The sequence below is a fragment of the Erpetoichthys calabaricus genome, chromosome 5 (genome assembly GCF_900747795.2).
Source record: "Erpetoichthys calabaricus chromosome 5, fErpCal1.3, whole genome shotgun sequence".
Lineage (NCBI taxonomy): Eukaryota > Metazoa > Chordata > Cladistia > Polypteriformes > Polypteridae > Erpetoichthys > Erpetoichthys calabaricus.
Window position 1 is genome coordinate 125,150,910 of NC_041398.2, and position 15,095 is coordinate 125,166,004.

At 37.5% G+C, this 15,095-nt stretch overlaps 1 protein-coding gene across 1 annotated transcript in view; it reads right to left on the reverse strand.

Annotated features, from left to right (window-relative positions):
• Positions 1-13,079: 13,079 nt before the first annotated feature.
• stim2b (stromal interaction molecule 2b) overlaps positions 13,080-15,095 on the reverse strand; it is a 239,247-nt gene continuing 237,231 nt past the window's right edge. The window contains exon 12 of the mRNA XM_028802000.2: positions 13,080-14,449. Within this exon, the coding sequence (XP_028657833.1) occupies positions 13,972-14,449 (478 nt within the window). The 3' untranslated portion in view covers positions 13,080-13,971. The remainder of the gene's footprint in view (positions 14,450-15,095) is intronic.

The following is a 15,095-nucleotide window of genomic DNA, read 5'->3' on the forward strand; positions in this document are numbered from 1 at the left end:
CTACTCCTTTATTACAAGCTCTGTCCTCTGCTTCCTGGCTACAGCTCCTCAAATGGAGTGAGGAGGCCCCTTTTATAATGCACCCAGATGTGCTACAGGTGCTCCCTGACGCTCTTCCTGCAGCACTTCCTGGTGTGGCAGGAGTGCTGCATGGGCACCCGGAAGCACTTCCGGTGCTTCCAGGTTCCCTTCCGGCAGCACTTCCTGATGTGGCGGAAGTGCAGCAGTCCAAGGCTCCAAGATTGTCCCAGTGCCCCCTGGTGGTGGCCACGGTCCCCAATAGGATTGAGCTGCTAAGCTCCAGTCCCATGGCCCCAATACAAACCAGGGGGCTGCCCTCTTATGTCCCAGGGAAGGTATTGCCTCTCTCCCGGTCCTTCCACTCTCCAGGCGTCTAGGTGGGGCATGGTCCCCGGTCATTTGCCACAATATATATATATATATGGCGCTAACCTTCAAGGTTCAATTCCCATAAGGGGCTACAAAAGTCCATAGACCTAACAAGCCCCAATAAGAGTGAAACACGTGTTGTGTACTCTTTGTATTATTTAGCAGGTACTGTATCACATATCTATGAGCTGCTTCTCAAAACTGAGAGGATGTGGTGGATATTTGCCAACTGGCCAAACAATCACAAGCGCTACCTGGTAGGTAACCACCTAAATAATTACATTGTGATTCAGAACTAGGAATGTAATGTTGCACTCTGATTTTCACCCTGTTATAAAAGCGAACCAAATAAGCGCCGACATCCATGATTCGATCCCTGTAACGGGATGAAAAGGTGACACAACTGACGAGCCCCAATAAGGGCGAAACATGTGTCTTTACTCTTTGTATTATATGGCAGATACTGTATCACATATCTATTAGCTGTTTCTCACAACTGAGAGGATGAGGCGGATGTCTGCCAACTAGCCAACCAGCCACAAGTGTTACCAGGTAGGTAATTAAATAATCAGATTGCAATTCAAAACTAGGAATGTAATATATGACATGAACCCAGCATATGCAGGCTTGAAAAGAAGGATATGCACATAATAAATAAGTCTTTATGACCAACCTTCTGTTTCAGTCTCGTTTTAGATACAGTCTCGTGTGAATACTCGCTGGCATTATATTATATGGGGTGGAATCCCCAAATCTTCTCCTGTGTTTGTGTTCTTGTATTTACAACATATCTATCTATCTATTATATATATATATATATATATATATATATATATATATATATATATATATATATATATAATCCCAATTCCAAAAAAGTTGTGATGCTGTGTAAAATGTAATTAAAAAACAGAACACAATCATTTGTAAATCACATAAACCCATATTTTATTCACAATGGAACATAGAAAACATATCAAATGTTGAAAGTGAGAAAATGTAAGGGGGGGGGGGGGTTGCATTTGTAGCTAAAAAAAAAACAGTATGTGCATCATCTACAGTATGTATTTTCTATCCTGCAATTCTGATTCAGGGTCATGAAGACATGAGGAGCCTGTGCCTATTCTTGCAACATTGGAAGCCAGTAAGGCAGATGAAGTGTGAATCCATCTCTTTGTTCAAACACACAAACATATCACATTAACTGACATTAGAGTCAGGAATTAACTTAATAGAAATATCTTTGTGACTGTGAAAGGGAAAGCCATAGGGACACAAGGAAAATGCAGGCAGTGCCAAGGCTGGGAATAAAAATGTGGAAAAAAGAATTTAGAAAAAGATGAAAACAGAGCTGCGGATGAAAAAAATTTAAATTTTGTCAAACTTCATTAAAAACTGTGAGCATTTTTTTTAATAAACTCAGTAAATAATTGACTACAATGACAGAATATGTCAGAATGATGCTGTAGTGTAGACACTGTGTTAGCTTGTTGGATTTGGGAAGTATTGCTGTCAACTGGCATTTGTGTGTCTTTCAGTGAAGCTCTTCGATGACGCACTGAATAGGAATAAGTAATTTAATTGGAAATGCACCTTTTTCCCATGATGACTGGTGCTTCCAGTCAGTGTCGATTCCTGTGCTGCACACGGTCCTGGAAGGATATGCTTGGGCACCTCACACTCGTAAAATTGTGTTACAAGGGTTTAATAAATAGATGCATGGGTTGATTCATTTGTAACAATAGTCTATTTTTAGTCTTGCTCAAGCAGTTTTCTGGTTAATTAATCATATTTTGACTTGTCTTTTTTGTGAAGGAACGGTAAGATTTATTTTTAGTACTCTTTTGAGTTAAAACTTTTTCAAAATATAAATTATAATTATTTTTCATTCTCACTCTATATCCTGTACATCTTGGTAGCAGCACTGATAGAACTTTGCTACCATCTAGTGGATTTTTATAATTTCACATTTAAAATACATACATCATTCTCTTTTAAGAGTTCCCAGAAGGTTTCAAAAATGTTGAGGTAACATAATAGCATTTGCTGCTAATAATATTACTGTGCTAATCATTTTTTAAAAACCTAAAATGTTAACAAACTCCTTTAAACATCAACAAAATATTTCTTATAATTAATTACATTAGGTCAATGAAACAGAAGCCTCCAAGTCCTTCCATTTAGGCGGGCAGGCTGGTCTAGTGACTAAGACAGCAGCCATTAAACCACCTGACAGTCAGATCAGCTCCCCCCATCTCGGTCTCACTCTGTGGACTCGAGTCGTTTACTCTGCCTAAACTCAGAAAACACATTTGGAAACAGTAACATGAAAAGAATGTAACTTCAAATGAAGGTGTCAACAAAATTACTGTAGTAATTACACTGGAACACCACATACATATCCATTCTGTGCATTCAGTTCATTTTACCTCACTTTGTTTAGTAGATACAGAATTGCTGGTGTAACAGGTGGACGCCACCAAATACTGAAAGCTTTCAACTTAAATACATTAGAAGGTGTAAGCACATTGTGTATTGCTCTCAGCTTCTTTTGGCGAGGATGTACTCCTCCGTATGTCCACATTGTGATCTTAGGGAGCTTACCTTTAGAGCCACGAGTGTACACTTTGTCCTCTTCAGGTTCTCTATAGCTCTTTATAGATGCGATAGGATGCCATCAAGGAAAACTGAATACTTTGCAAAAGTCCTTCATTGGTTTTCTGGGAAAACTGCAGGAAGTGAAGTAACTCCAAAAGGTAAGATGCTGTAAGTAAACAGACTTTAACAAGTATTGAAGTCAAATGAATAAACTTGCAAACACTCACTGGACTCTACCTGTTACTTTAGTGCATAATGTGTCAATCTGTAGGATCACTGCATTGTGCAAATTTAAAATGGGACTACTGGAGCAACCCTTTCACCTTTTTGACTGAATGGTTAATATGTGGTCTTCTGCATTCAATTCATCTTCTATAGAATAAGGAATTGATCTTCGTTTTGAAAACCTGAGGCACTTCTGCCTTATCTACATTTTTTTTTGCGGGCAGTCTTCTTAATTTCCCTATCACTTTGAGAACATTTTCTTGTTAACTGAACATGAACGCATATCTTTGCTTTAAAGCCCAGTCCAATTTAAGCTGTTAATGTTGCCTCTGCCTACTGAATTAGGCCTTGTTCCAACAATGACAATTTTCAGGCAACTTCCCATGCTGTATACTTGCACCTTAGAAGAGATTAGTGTATACAGATTTTAGTCTTGAAGCTGAGGGGCCACTTTATAACACCAGTCTCCAAAAATACATGCAATTTACAGCTTTTAATTTTTAACGAAAATATGAAGAAATGTACACAGAAAAAAGCACAAAAGAACAACATGCCAGGAAAACCTACCTGTCCCAATTAGAAATGCCTAGAAAAAATGTCAGGACCCTATGTGTTTAGTGTCAGATGCCTCCATTACCTCTTTTGGCTTATGATTGTTTTGGATTATTCCCAACATTGCCTTCAAGAATGTATTCTGAGTATTGTTATTTTGATTGCTGGGCTAACGGGTACCACCATTTTTGTTTACTGTTTGGTTTCTTGACCTATTGCATTGTACTTTCCCTAAAATGATTGTTATCCTTCATTTTGGCTTGATGCTCTGATCATTATCTCCTTTTTTGGCAAAAGACCTTAGCACTGTATTTTAACTGTTCTGGTTTCTTCTTGCCCTTTTCGCTTTTTACTTTTTCAGGATGAGTACTTTTTTGCTTTCACACATAGTACCTTCATTTTCCCCACCAGAGAATTGTTGCTTCATACTTCATATTCAATGAACCTTTTTAGCATAAGGTGGGTTAAAACCCAATATCAGGACTGCATATGCAATAATAGGAGGCCCTATTTGGCTACAGGGTCAGCGGGCTTCTAGTGACTTCTAGTGGCCACTGGTGTTTGTGAGTGCCTAACAGAAAGGTTCTCTCAAACTACAGTATGTCCAAGCAACTTGCACTGTCTCTTTAAACCGTTTGGGACCCTTTTGTCCTAGCTAGGAACAATCTACTGCCAGCTTTGGTCAGACTCTCACTGTTCATTTTTTGAGGGTGAGAAGACTTCAATACATACCCAATCCGTACCAAACATGGACAAAGGCAACTGGATACACCATAAACCAGACCAGGTACTTATTCAACTTCCACACCTGTGCACTGAAATTTTATGGAACTCCCTGTCTCTAGTACCAGCCTATACAGTATTGCTAGTTCTACCACCAACGGTTACTCCAGTTCTGTAAGTTGCATCTCTCCACAACTCCTGGAACCTCACTTCAATGAAGCCAAACTTCAAGTAGACTAGCTTTGCATTATCTTCACTTCTGCACAGCTGCTTTCCCTGGGTAGCACTTCTTATATATGATTTTGGAGAAAATGTTACTCACCACGAACCTCTTCAAAAACATCAAGTAACACTTAGCTATGAATTGACCTTCAACGTTTCACACTTGCAGATTACACTTCCCATTAAATATAATGCATATATTTAAAGGCTGTGGCCATTTTGAATTTCCCAGAATGTACAATTATTGTTAGCTGTGTCATTACTATTAGAAGCATTATACACGTCAAGCTCCTATAATGTGTTGTTTTTCATCTTTGCTAGATAAGAATGAAGTACTGATGACTTTTGCTGCAAATCAGTTTTTCAAAATGATAAAAAAATGCAAAAAAAAAGTTTCATTTTTTTAATTATAAAAGATAATGGTCTCGTCCGTTACAGGAGATGGACGTCTGAAGTGGAGCTCTGTTAGCAACGGCTTTATTTTCTCTCTTATTTCTTATTATCCCGAGGTATCCTGTATTTACCCAACCCGAGGAGTTTCTACTACAGTATATAAACATGAGTAACAAGAAAGGGGGTCAGAAAGAAACGGGAAGGAAACATAAAGCTATATCCAAGTCTAGACAGACATCAAGGCCAGGTGCAAGGTACGACCTTTCAGAGACTGACCTGGAACAGGCAGGCGAAAGCATTGACTTCCCAGGACCCCGCTCCATTGCATCATCTCCAGTCGAGAGCAAAAATGGGAGCAAAAGTGCAAGTGATGCAGGTCACGATAGCTCGCCAATTCCAGAAGATCACTTGAAACTAGAAATGGCCTTGCAGTCCGTGCTTTCATCTACTCCTCGCGAGCCGGAAGCATCGGCTATAACTGGGGATGCCACTTCACCTGTGGAGAGCGAAAGCTTGCTCAAGACAAACGAGAAGCTGCAAAAAGAGATAAATGAGAAGCTGCGGCTGGAGCTGCGGTAGGATAAAAAAGACTTGGAAAAACGTATATATAATCGTTTTGATGCAACCTTTAAAGGTATGCTGGGAAAAATTGAGGAACACATTCAGGAAAATGCATCTAAACTGAGAGAACTTGCCGATCAGCTGAAAGGCGTTAAGCAGACATTGACGACTTGAATTGAAACAGCAGAACATATGGCATCTACCATATGGAAAAGCTACAGCTGCGAATTCCGAATGCAAAAAACTCAGAGACAGACTTGTGGCTCTGGAAGATGGATGCAGAAGGAATAATATTAGAATCAAAGGTCTACCTGAGAATCGTGAAAGTCCAAACCCAGTGAAATTTGTAGCTGAACTGTTCTCAAAAATAATTGGAGAGGACTTTAAATCAGATACCAAGATAGCGGCAGCTTATCGCATACGTGGATCAAATACCTCTAAACTTAGGACTTTTAATTGTTCGCTTCGAGAGATTACAATTTAAGCTTAATGTAATGGCACTTCTCAGACAGAAACAAGAGATTATATTTGAAAATACCCATATTCATATTTTCCCTTATTTCTCGCCCTCAACAGCTGCTATACGTGCAGCTTTTAACAACATTAAACAGCGGTCATGGAAAGCCGATATCAGATGCAGCCTCTTGTACCCTGCCAAGCTGACAGTGGATATTCAAGACAAATATCATATCTTCTACAGCAAGGAGGAAGCACAAAAGGAATAAAGAAAGCTGATCCCGACACTTTTTTTTTTGAAATACAATAGTGAGTCGCATCCTGTCATGGCATGGCAAGAAGATATTACCTGCTGTCTGATCCGCTTGCAATGATACGGGTACCATAATTATATATCCTTCTCTCTTCTCAGACACTTTTTGTTTATGTTTTAATTACAATTATAGGCGTATGTGTGGAAGAAATCAAAGTGTTTTTTTAATTTTTTTTTTAAAGGAGACTGTTTAACATCATACCCTTGGTTTATTGTTATTGTTATTATTGCATTAGGGTTTACTGTGCTTATCCAGGACCACTCTTTAACACCATTCCCCGGGTTTACTGTCTTAATATTTCAAGACTGTTGAAGATTATATTTTATGTTTATACTAGTATTTAGACTTTATCGGCAATAGATATCTCTACTTTTTAATCCTCAAACGTCGCTGCTGGGGGGCTTGTTTTTGCTTTGGACATGCTCTGTCTCTAGGTATGTCAGAGGACCGAGACTTTGTGAAGTGGGGTTCAGCCTCATGTGGGGAGGCAACACAGGAGGGTGGGGGGATAAGGGGGGGGGGGGAAGAGAGCAAGCTATATCTAATCTATCCTTTTAATCCTTATAATTATAACTACCAATGTAACAATAGGCTGCATGGCAATAACTTGTGGGAAAAAATGGAAATTAAGGTTAAAGCTGTCTCACTTCCAGTTAAGACTACAAAATGACATCAAAAATTCAGAATCAATTACTCCATGATGGGACAGTTAACTTTGTGAGTTGGAATGTTAAAGGCTTGAATCACGAATTAAAGAGAAAGAAAGTACTCTCTCGCCTAACAGGTTTAAATGCTAAAATAGTATTTTTACAGGAGACCCACTTACTAAGCAAAGATCAGTTACGGCTGCAAAAAGACGGGACTGGCCAAATGTTCCATTCCAGCTTTACAAAGAAAACTGGAGGTGTGGGATTTCTTATACATAGAACAGTCTCATTTGTAGCATCAGATGTAGTATCTGATCCTGGAGGCAGATATGTGATTGTCACGGGCAATTTATTTAACTGTAAAGTGATTTTGATAAATGTTTATGCACCCAATGTCGATGATAGGGAATTCATGCAAAATGCATTTGCATCCATTCCCAATGTGAACACTCATAAAATTAAAATGGCTGGGGCCTTTAATTGTGTTTTAAATCCACACTTAGATAGGTCTCCTGTCACGGGGGGATGACATCTAACACTGCAAAGACATTTACACAGTTTTCAACTGACCACAACCTATCAGACCCCTGGAGGTTTCTAAACCCAAATTCAAGAACATATTCCTTCTACTCACCACTGCATCATTGCTACTCAAGAATTGATTATTTCTTTATAGATAATAATTTTTTGCCTACGATTAAATCTTGCAAGTACGACGCTATTGTTATTTCTAACCATGCCCCTCTGATCTTGGAACTAAAATCATTATGCCCCACACACTCATCTCGCAGATGGCGTCTTAACTCACTTCTATTAGCAGACAAGAACTGTACAGAATGTATATCCAAACAAATCTGTTTCTTCTTAGAGACAAATACATCCTCAGAGATCTCTGCAGGAATACTTTGGGAAACTCTAAAGGCCATCTTAAAGAGGACAGATTATTTCATATCTTTCCCACAGAAATAAATTAGAAACCAAGAAGGTATCAGAGCTAACCAGCGAAATTACTAGAATAGATGAACATGCCAGGTGTCCAAGTGAGGCTCTTCATAGGAAAAGGCAGGCTCTGCATTCAGAGCTCAACCTCTTAACAACCAAAGAAACTGAACAACTCATTTTTAAATCAAGGCGTCATTACTATGAACATGGAGAGAAAGCTAATAAGCTCTTAGCTCAACTAATCCACAAGCAAGAAGTTCGCAATGCAATCCCAGCAATCACCAACACGAACGGAGGAAAAATCATCGACCATAAAAATATTTAGAGACTACTATAAATCCTTATATTCTACTGTGTTTATAGAAAACAACACACAATCTAATGCATTTCTGGATACATTACAGATACCACAAATAGATACTTTTAGTGCAGAGGAACTGGATAAACCTCTGGTGCTATAAGAAATACTAGATGCTATAAAGTCACTTCAGAGCGGGAAAGCAGCAGGCTCTGATGGCTACCCTGTAGAATTTTATAAGAAATTCTCCACTCAGGTAGCTCCCCTCTTATTAGCAACATTTAGAGAAGCTAGAGACAATCAAATTCTACCTCAAACTTTTCGCCAAGCATTAATCACTGTCTTCCCTAAACAAAATAAGGACTTATTACAGTTTGCATCATACAGGTCAATTTCACTTCTGAATAATGATGTTAAGATGCTCTCAAAAATCCTAGCTAGGAGGATGGAGAAAGTGCTGCCTTCGGTAATATCACAAGATCAAACTGGATTTACTAAAGGCTGACATTTAGCTTTCAATCTTCGACGCCAGCAAAGTCAAACACCCCAGAGATATTATCGTTGGATGCAGAAAAAGCATTTGACATGATTGAATGGAACTATCTTTTCACTACATTAGAGAAATTTGGGTTTGGCCCAAATATTTGTGCATGGATCAAACTACGGTATACCAATCCAGAAGCTTCAGTTTGTATTAACATTTGTTCAGACTGCTTTAAACTAGAACGTGGTACCAGACAAAGATGCCCCTTGTCACCACTGCTATTCGCAATCGCCATTGAACCACTGGCAGTTCACTGTCGAAATGCTTACCAGATAAAAAGGATTATCAGAGAAGAACTTGAACAGAAAATTTCTCTATATGCTGATGATATGGCTTTGTATATATCAGACCCACCAAAGACTGTGCCTGCAGTCTTAACAGCACTTACAGAATTTCAAAAGATCTCTGGTCTCAGAATTAATTTAAATAAAAGTGTGCTCTTTCCAGTGAATTTTCAAGCATACAATATTAGATTGGACACCTTCCATTTTATCATTGCAGATCAGTTTAAATACCTAGGGGTAAATGTCACAAGTAAACATAAAGCTATTTATCAACAAAATTTCACCATCTGTATGGAAAAAATTAAGCAAGACTTGCATAGATGGTCAACCCTTCATCTCACTCTAGCTGGAAGAATTAACGTTGTTAAGATGAATATCCTTCCTAAGCTTCTTTTTTTATTTCAAAATATTCCAATATACATCAATAAATAATTTTTTAAGCAATTATATTCAACAATAACTTAATTTATTTAGAACTCAAAATATCCATGTATCCAAAGAGCGACCCTACAAAGACCTAAGGCAGAAGGTGGCATGGCTCTACCTAACTTCAGTTTTATTACTGGGCAGCAAACATACAAGCTATAAATACCTGGACACAAATAGATGAACATACACAGGCTTGGTGCGCAACAGAAATAAAATCCTGCAGTACTTCTTTATATTCCCTGCTTTGTGCCCCAATAAATGCAAGTTATTGCCAATATAATAATAACCCAATTGTGCTTCACTCACTCAGAATATGGAACCAATGTAGAAAGCATTTTAAGATGGAGAATCTTTTATCTGTAGCACCTCTGCATGTGAACCACCTTTTTCAACCCTCACAAACATATGCAGTTTTTAATATCTGGAAAACATTTGGGATTAAATTGCTTAGAGATCTTTATATAGAAAACATCTTTGCATCCTACGAACAATTACATTCCAAATGTAACTTTCCAGCAACACATTTCTTTCACTATCTTCAAATCAGAAACTTTGTTAAACAGAACCTGCCCGATTTTCCTCATCTCACACCCTCCTCTATGCTGGAAAAAATATTGTTCAGTTTCGAGGACTCAGACAGCATTTCTGCAATATATAAAATTATTTTACAGTCCCTCCCTTTCAAAGATCCAAGAGGACAATGGGAAAAAGATCTCTCACTCAACATATCAGAAAAAGAGTGGAAGGCATATGCGCAACGCATACAATTATTCAACTCAAAATTATATATCGAGCACATCAGTCTCATTTAAAACTGTCCAAAATGTTTCCAGGGCAAGATCAACCCGCGAACGCTGCAATCAAGTCCCAGCCTCACTGGGTCACATGTTTTGGGCCTGCACCAAATTAACATCATTCTGGACAAAAATTTTTAAGCTGCCTTTCAGACAGCCTTGGTGTCACAATCCCTCCTAATCCACTAACAGCTGTGTTTGGTGTTCTTCCAGATGGGCTTTAAGTGGAGAAGGACAAATTGTGATTGCCTTCACTACACTATTGGCAACCACACTTATTTTGCTAAACTAGAAGAATCCTAACTCTCCTCTTTTAAGTCAGTGGGTAACTGATGTTTTATACTATTTGAAATTGGAAAAAATCAAATTCTCAGTCAGAGGATCTGTACAGAACTTTTTCAAAACCTGGCAGGATCTACTCAATAATATTTTAGAATAAGCTCTTAAAGCACTGTGGAAGTAACTCTCTTCTCATTTCTTTTTCTTCTCCATTTATCTTTATCTGCCTATTAAACTCATCAATTTATGTATTTTTACAAGCTTTAAGTTTTACTCCATTGGTCATGTTCTCTTTCTCAGGGATGGGGGTTGATTTGTTTTCTATCCTATTTTTTGTAAAAATTGATCAATTTGTATGGAATGATTACAATAAAATCAATAAAATTAAAAAAAAAAGATAATGAATTATTTTATTGTATAAATGTCGGCCTGGCAGTTTCTTTGTCTTCATCTCTCTTAATTGGTCAAATGCTGGTCAATACAGACATTCACACTAAACACTTTATCAAATTTGTTCCTGTGCAGATAGAAAAAGGAAAAAAAAAAACTTAGAGGTAGTAAAAATTCAAACTTTAGGAGGAAATGTCACACAGAGTTTGCAAGCATGTTGAACAAAATGACTCCAATGCACAGTGATGTCCACAGTCTGAACATCAGCAAAGCAAAGCAACTGCTCATCCCACCTCTACTGTATATTTATTACTGCACTCTGCTGCCACCCAGAGGATCTTCATATTTATGCTCCAAATAGTTTCCAGAACTACTCAACTATGGAGGAATATTTGGGACAACATAAATACATATGCAAATAAATCAATGCATTGTGAAATGTGACAATAAATAAATAACAACAAAATCATATGTGAATAAATAATTAAATGTGTCATAAGTTTGCTTGTTGCTTATTTAATTATTTCTTCTTTATTTATTTCAGTTACCCCACAAGAAATATGAAATACGGCTTGAAATGAAACCTGCCATTTTCATCCATCAAAGTTGAGCGAGTGGGCTCTATTGAGTGATGCCTTTTGGTTGTTGAATTGTCAGTGAATCACATATGTGGCTGACATGAGTGCAAGGAAAAAGTTACCCAGAATTATTGCACAAAATGGCTACTTTAGTTTGAGAATATTTGAAGTCATCATTGGGAGTCTGCATCTGAAGAATCTGCTGTAAAAGTGGCTCTTGATGACCGAAGAGTTACATCCACTCTATAAATGATTATATTAACGATCATACAGTACATTATTTATGCTCGCATATAATTTTGTTGTTACTAATTTATTGTCAAATTTCACAATGCATTTATTTATTTCACTTTGTAAGAAATATTCCTCCACACCACATTGTGTGCAGGCGTTTGTTCATAATTACATATGGTGTTTTTCAACCTTCTTTGTGTCAATTTAGAAATGCACATCAGGGCTGATTAACTTTTTAAACTTTTTAAAGGAATATAAAAAAATGCAAAATCGGTAGAATGTAAATAAATAACAGTTTTGCTTCAAAATAAATAACATGGATCTGGACAATTTATTCAGATTCTTTGAAGCTTCAATGAAAGATAAAAATGATTGTGTCATTCTGTAATGATATGATCATGATCTAATGCAGTAAATAAGAGTATGTTTAATTAGGATATAAGATTAAATTAAAAGCAGACCCGCACCCGTTGAGAGCCTCCATGGACAGAACTGAGTAGTTAGGGACTTGCACGGCACAGTAGATACTTAACAAAGAATTGTCATTTTTGATTGTCTAAAGATGTGACACTTTAAAGCAAAATAAGTGATCTCAGGAAAGCCCTAACTGGTATTAGTCAGTAAATCGGATACAAGGGTGGACGTACCATCAGGGGCCTGTAATGGCAAGGAACCTTTTCAGCAATACCAATAACACACCCAAAGCCAGATAAAACAAACATGTATCCTTGAGTAGAAAATGCCAATGGGGGATACCCCCTTTACGGTTTGCTGTAACGATCGAGGATCCCCAAGATGAAATGACTAAAGGTGATGGGGGAAGCGTTCTCAGTATCATGCCAGAATCAAGCATACAAAATGCTGCACTGCTTTAATTTTTGTTCAAAGTATAACTCTTTGTTAAGGAGCTAAGTCACCCAGGGGCAATGACCTGATGACTTTTTGATATTCACATTTGATGCCATCATGAGTCAGACTGCTTAAGCAGTAGGTCTGCAAGGCTGGGCTTACAGTGTAAACTCTATGCACTATTTCATATAATGCAACAAATTAAACAAAACCGTTACATTTTCATTAAAAGAAATAAATTCGTAGAAGCACAAATTTCATACCATACAAACCACTTTAAAAAGAATACTTTAAAGGGATAATAAACTGAAAAGATGCATTTCATAATTCTTCCTGAAACTCTGTAAAATAAAGAAATGAACAATAAACAAAGAAGATGTAATAATGCCTCCTTTTTATTAATAGATTCTACAGTACAAAGATCCACACACCAAATATTTTAAAACCCTTATAATTTTGTAAACAGGTTTCTTTAATTTTTTTTTGCTTCATAATTGCTGAATTATAAAAACCTGTCAGGTTATATTACCATCACCTGTGGAAAGAAAACATGAATGGGGGGAAAAAAAAAAAAATCGCTCCGACTTGGGTCCATCTTAGATGGAGTCAAATCACAGTAGGAGTCAAGCCCTTTAAAGACACGCATTTATTTTAAAATATGGGCTGAAACACATGAAGGGGATGGATAGCATTATTCATGTCAATTTAAAAACTCTTTTTGAAACCTGAACATTAAAAACTCTTTCTATTCTTAAAAACGTATTTGTAAAAACATAGAATATTATTTTTTTAGTTTTACTAAAAATCAGAAAGATATCACATTACCCGCAGGAGATTGTACCTTTTGTCTCTGATCACAGTTGCAGAACAAACTTCATCTAGGTACTTATTCTAATGCAGGTAAGTTAGTCCAGTATGTATATATTTCAGCTCTGTGCAAAGACCACTCAAGGCTTTAGTAAACAAGAACTCTGTTAAAGCTTAAATACCAGAATTCCAAAAAGTGACATTTGTCTAACTAAAAAAAAAAGAAAAAAAAAAACAATAAATAAGCAAAAGTGACAGTAAACAGTTCACACTCTTCCTTGATTTCTAGGTGATGGTGGCCGTGACGTTCTGACCTTTGAAGATGGTTTAACTATGAGGCTATGAGTGAATTTAGATGCATTCCAATATGGCTTCAAGTCTGGGGCACCCAGATGAAGCTACATTCCATTAGAAAAGTCTCAAATTGCTTATTTTGGCATTATTCAAAGTCGAGGAACTTCTTTACTTTTTCTTTTTAAAGATGTTCTTTATCTTTATTGACCTCTTAGACTTGTCTCCATTATCACATGACTCTTGGGAAACTAACTTATGCTCCCTCGCCACTCGGTCTTCAGTGTTCAGAGAAGTAAGAGAAGGATAACGGTTCTCGGAACCAGATACTGCGCTTGACAGCTGGCCCATACTGTAGGATTTCTCCAGGATACCATTGTAAACCATCTTGCTCGTAGGGTTGAAAACCATACTTTTAGACTCAGTAGTTCCCACAGAGTCAGAATAAACTTTCGACTGATCAAAAGATGTTGGGGAATCTGCAGCACTCAGTTCTTGATCAGACTGTTCATCCCTAGAAATTCTTCTTAATCTCTCCTCCCTGGAGGTTCTTCTAGATGGAACTTCCTGTGTTTCTAAGCCTACAAATTGCTTTTTTCCAAGTGAGGAACTTAAAGAATCACTCTCTGAACACGTATCTTGAGTGTCCCTGCAATCAAAAACAAAAACAAACAAAAAAAGCCAAGAGATAGTAAATCATTGCACTATCACTATAGTAAACACTTTCATTGAGCTGCAGTTTTTATTTTTCCTTTGCCTTCCTTTCCTTTGACTGAGGGAAAGAAAGGTCTGGTGTGTAGTTAAGAGCAGTAGGCAGAAGGCTAAGACCAACCAAAGTAGACTGAGGCAAAGGTGGAAGAAGTTGAATAGCAAGAAAAGATCGTGCATCTCTTCTAAAGATGCACAAGACTGGACAAAGTGAAGGAAGTGAATTATGGGAACGACCAGTAAACCTGGATAGTAGATAATGTACTGGTTATTGAAGTTTTCTATTACCATTATAAGTAATTGGGGTGAGCAAATTCCCACTACTATGATGCTGGATTTTCCCATTAAGTCTTGAATTTGAAAAGTCCAAATACTAGATATTTAAAGGGGAATGACACTGGGAAAAGAATGAAGGTGAAAGAGAAATTGATATCATGCAGACGAATGGTACTCTTCAAAATCAAAGGGACTTTTGTTTCTGGTTGTACAGGCAGTGTGCTGAGAGAATATAGGTGCAATATAGGAAGCACAGGGTGTCTCATTGGAAATCAGGTTATAAGAAGAGGGTGGTAGGGTACCCACAGAAA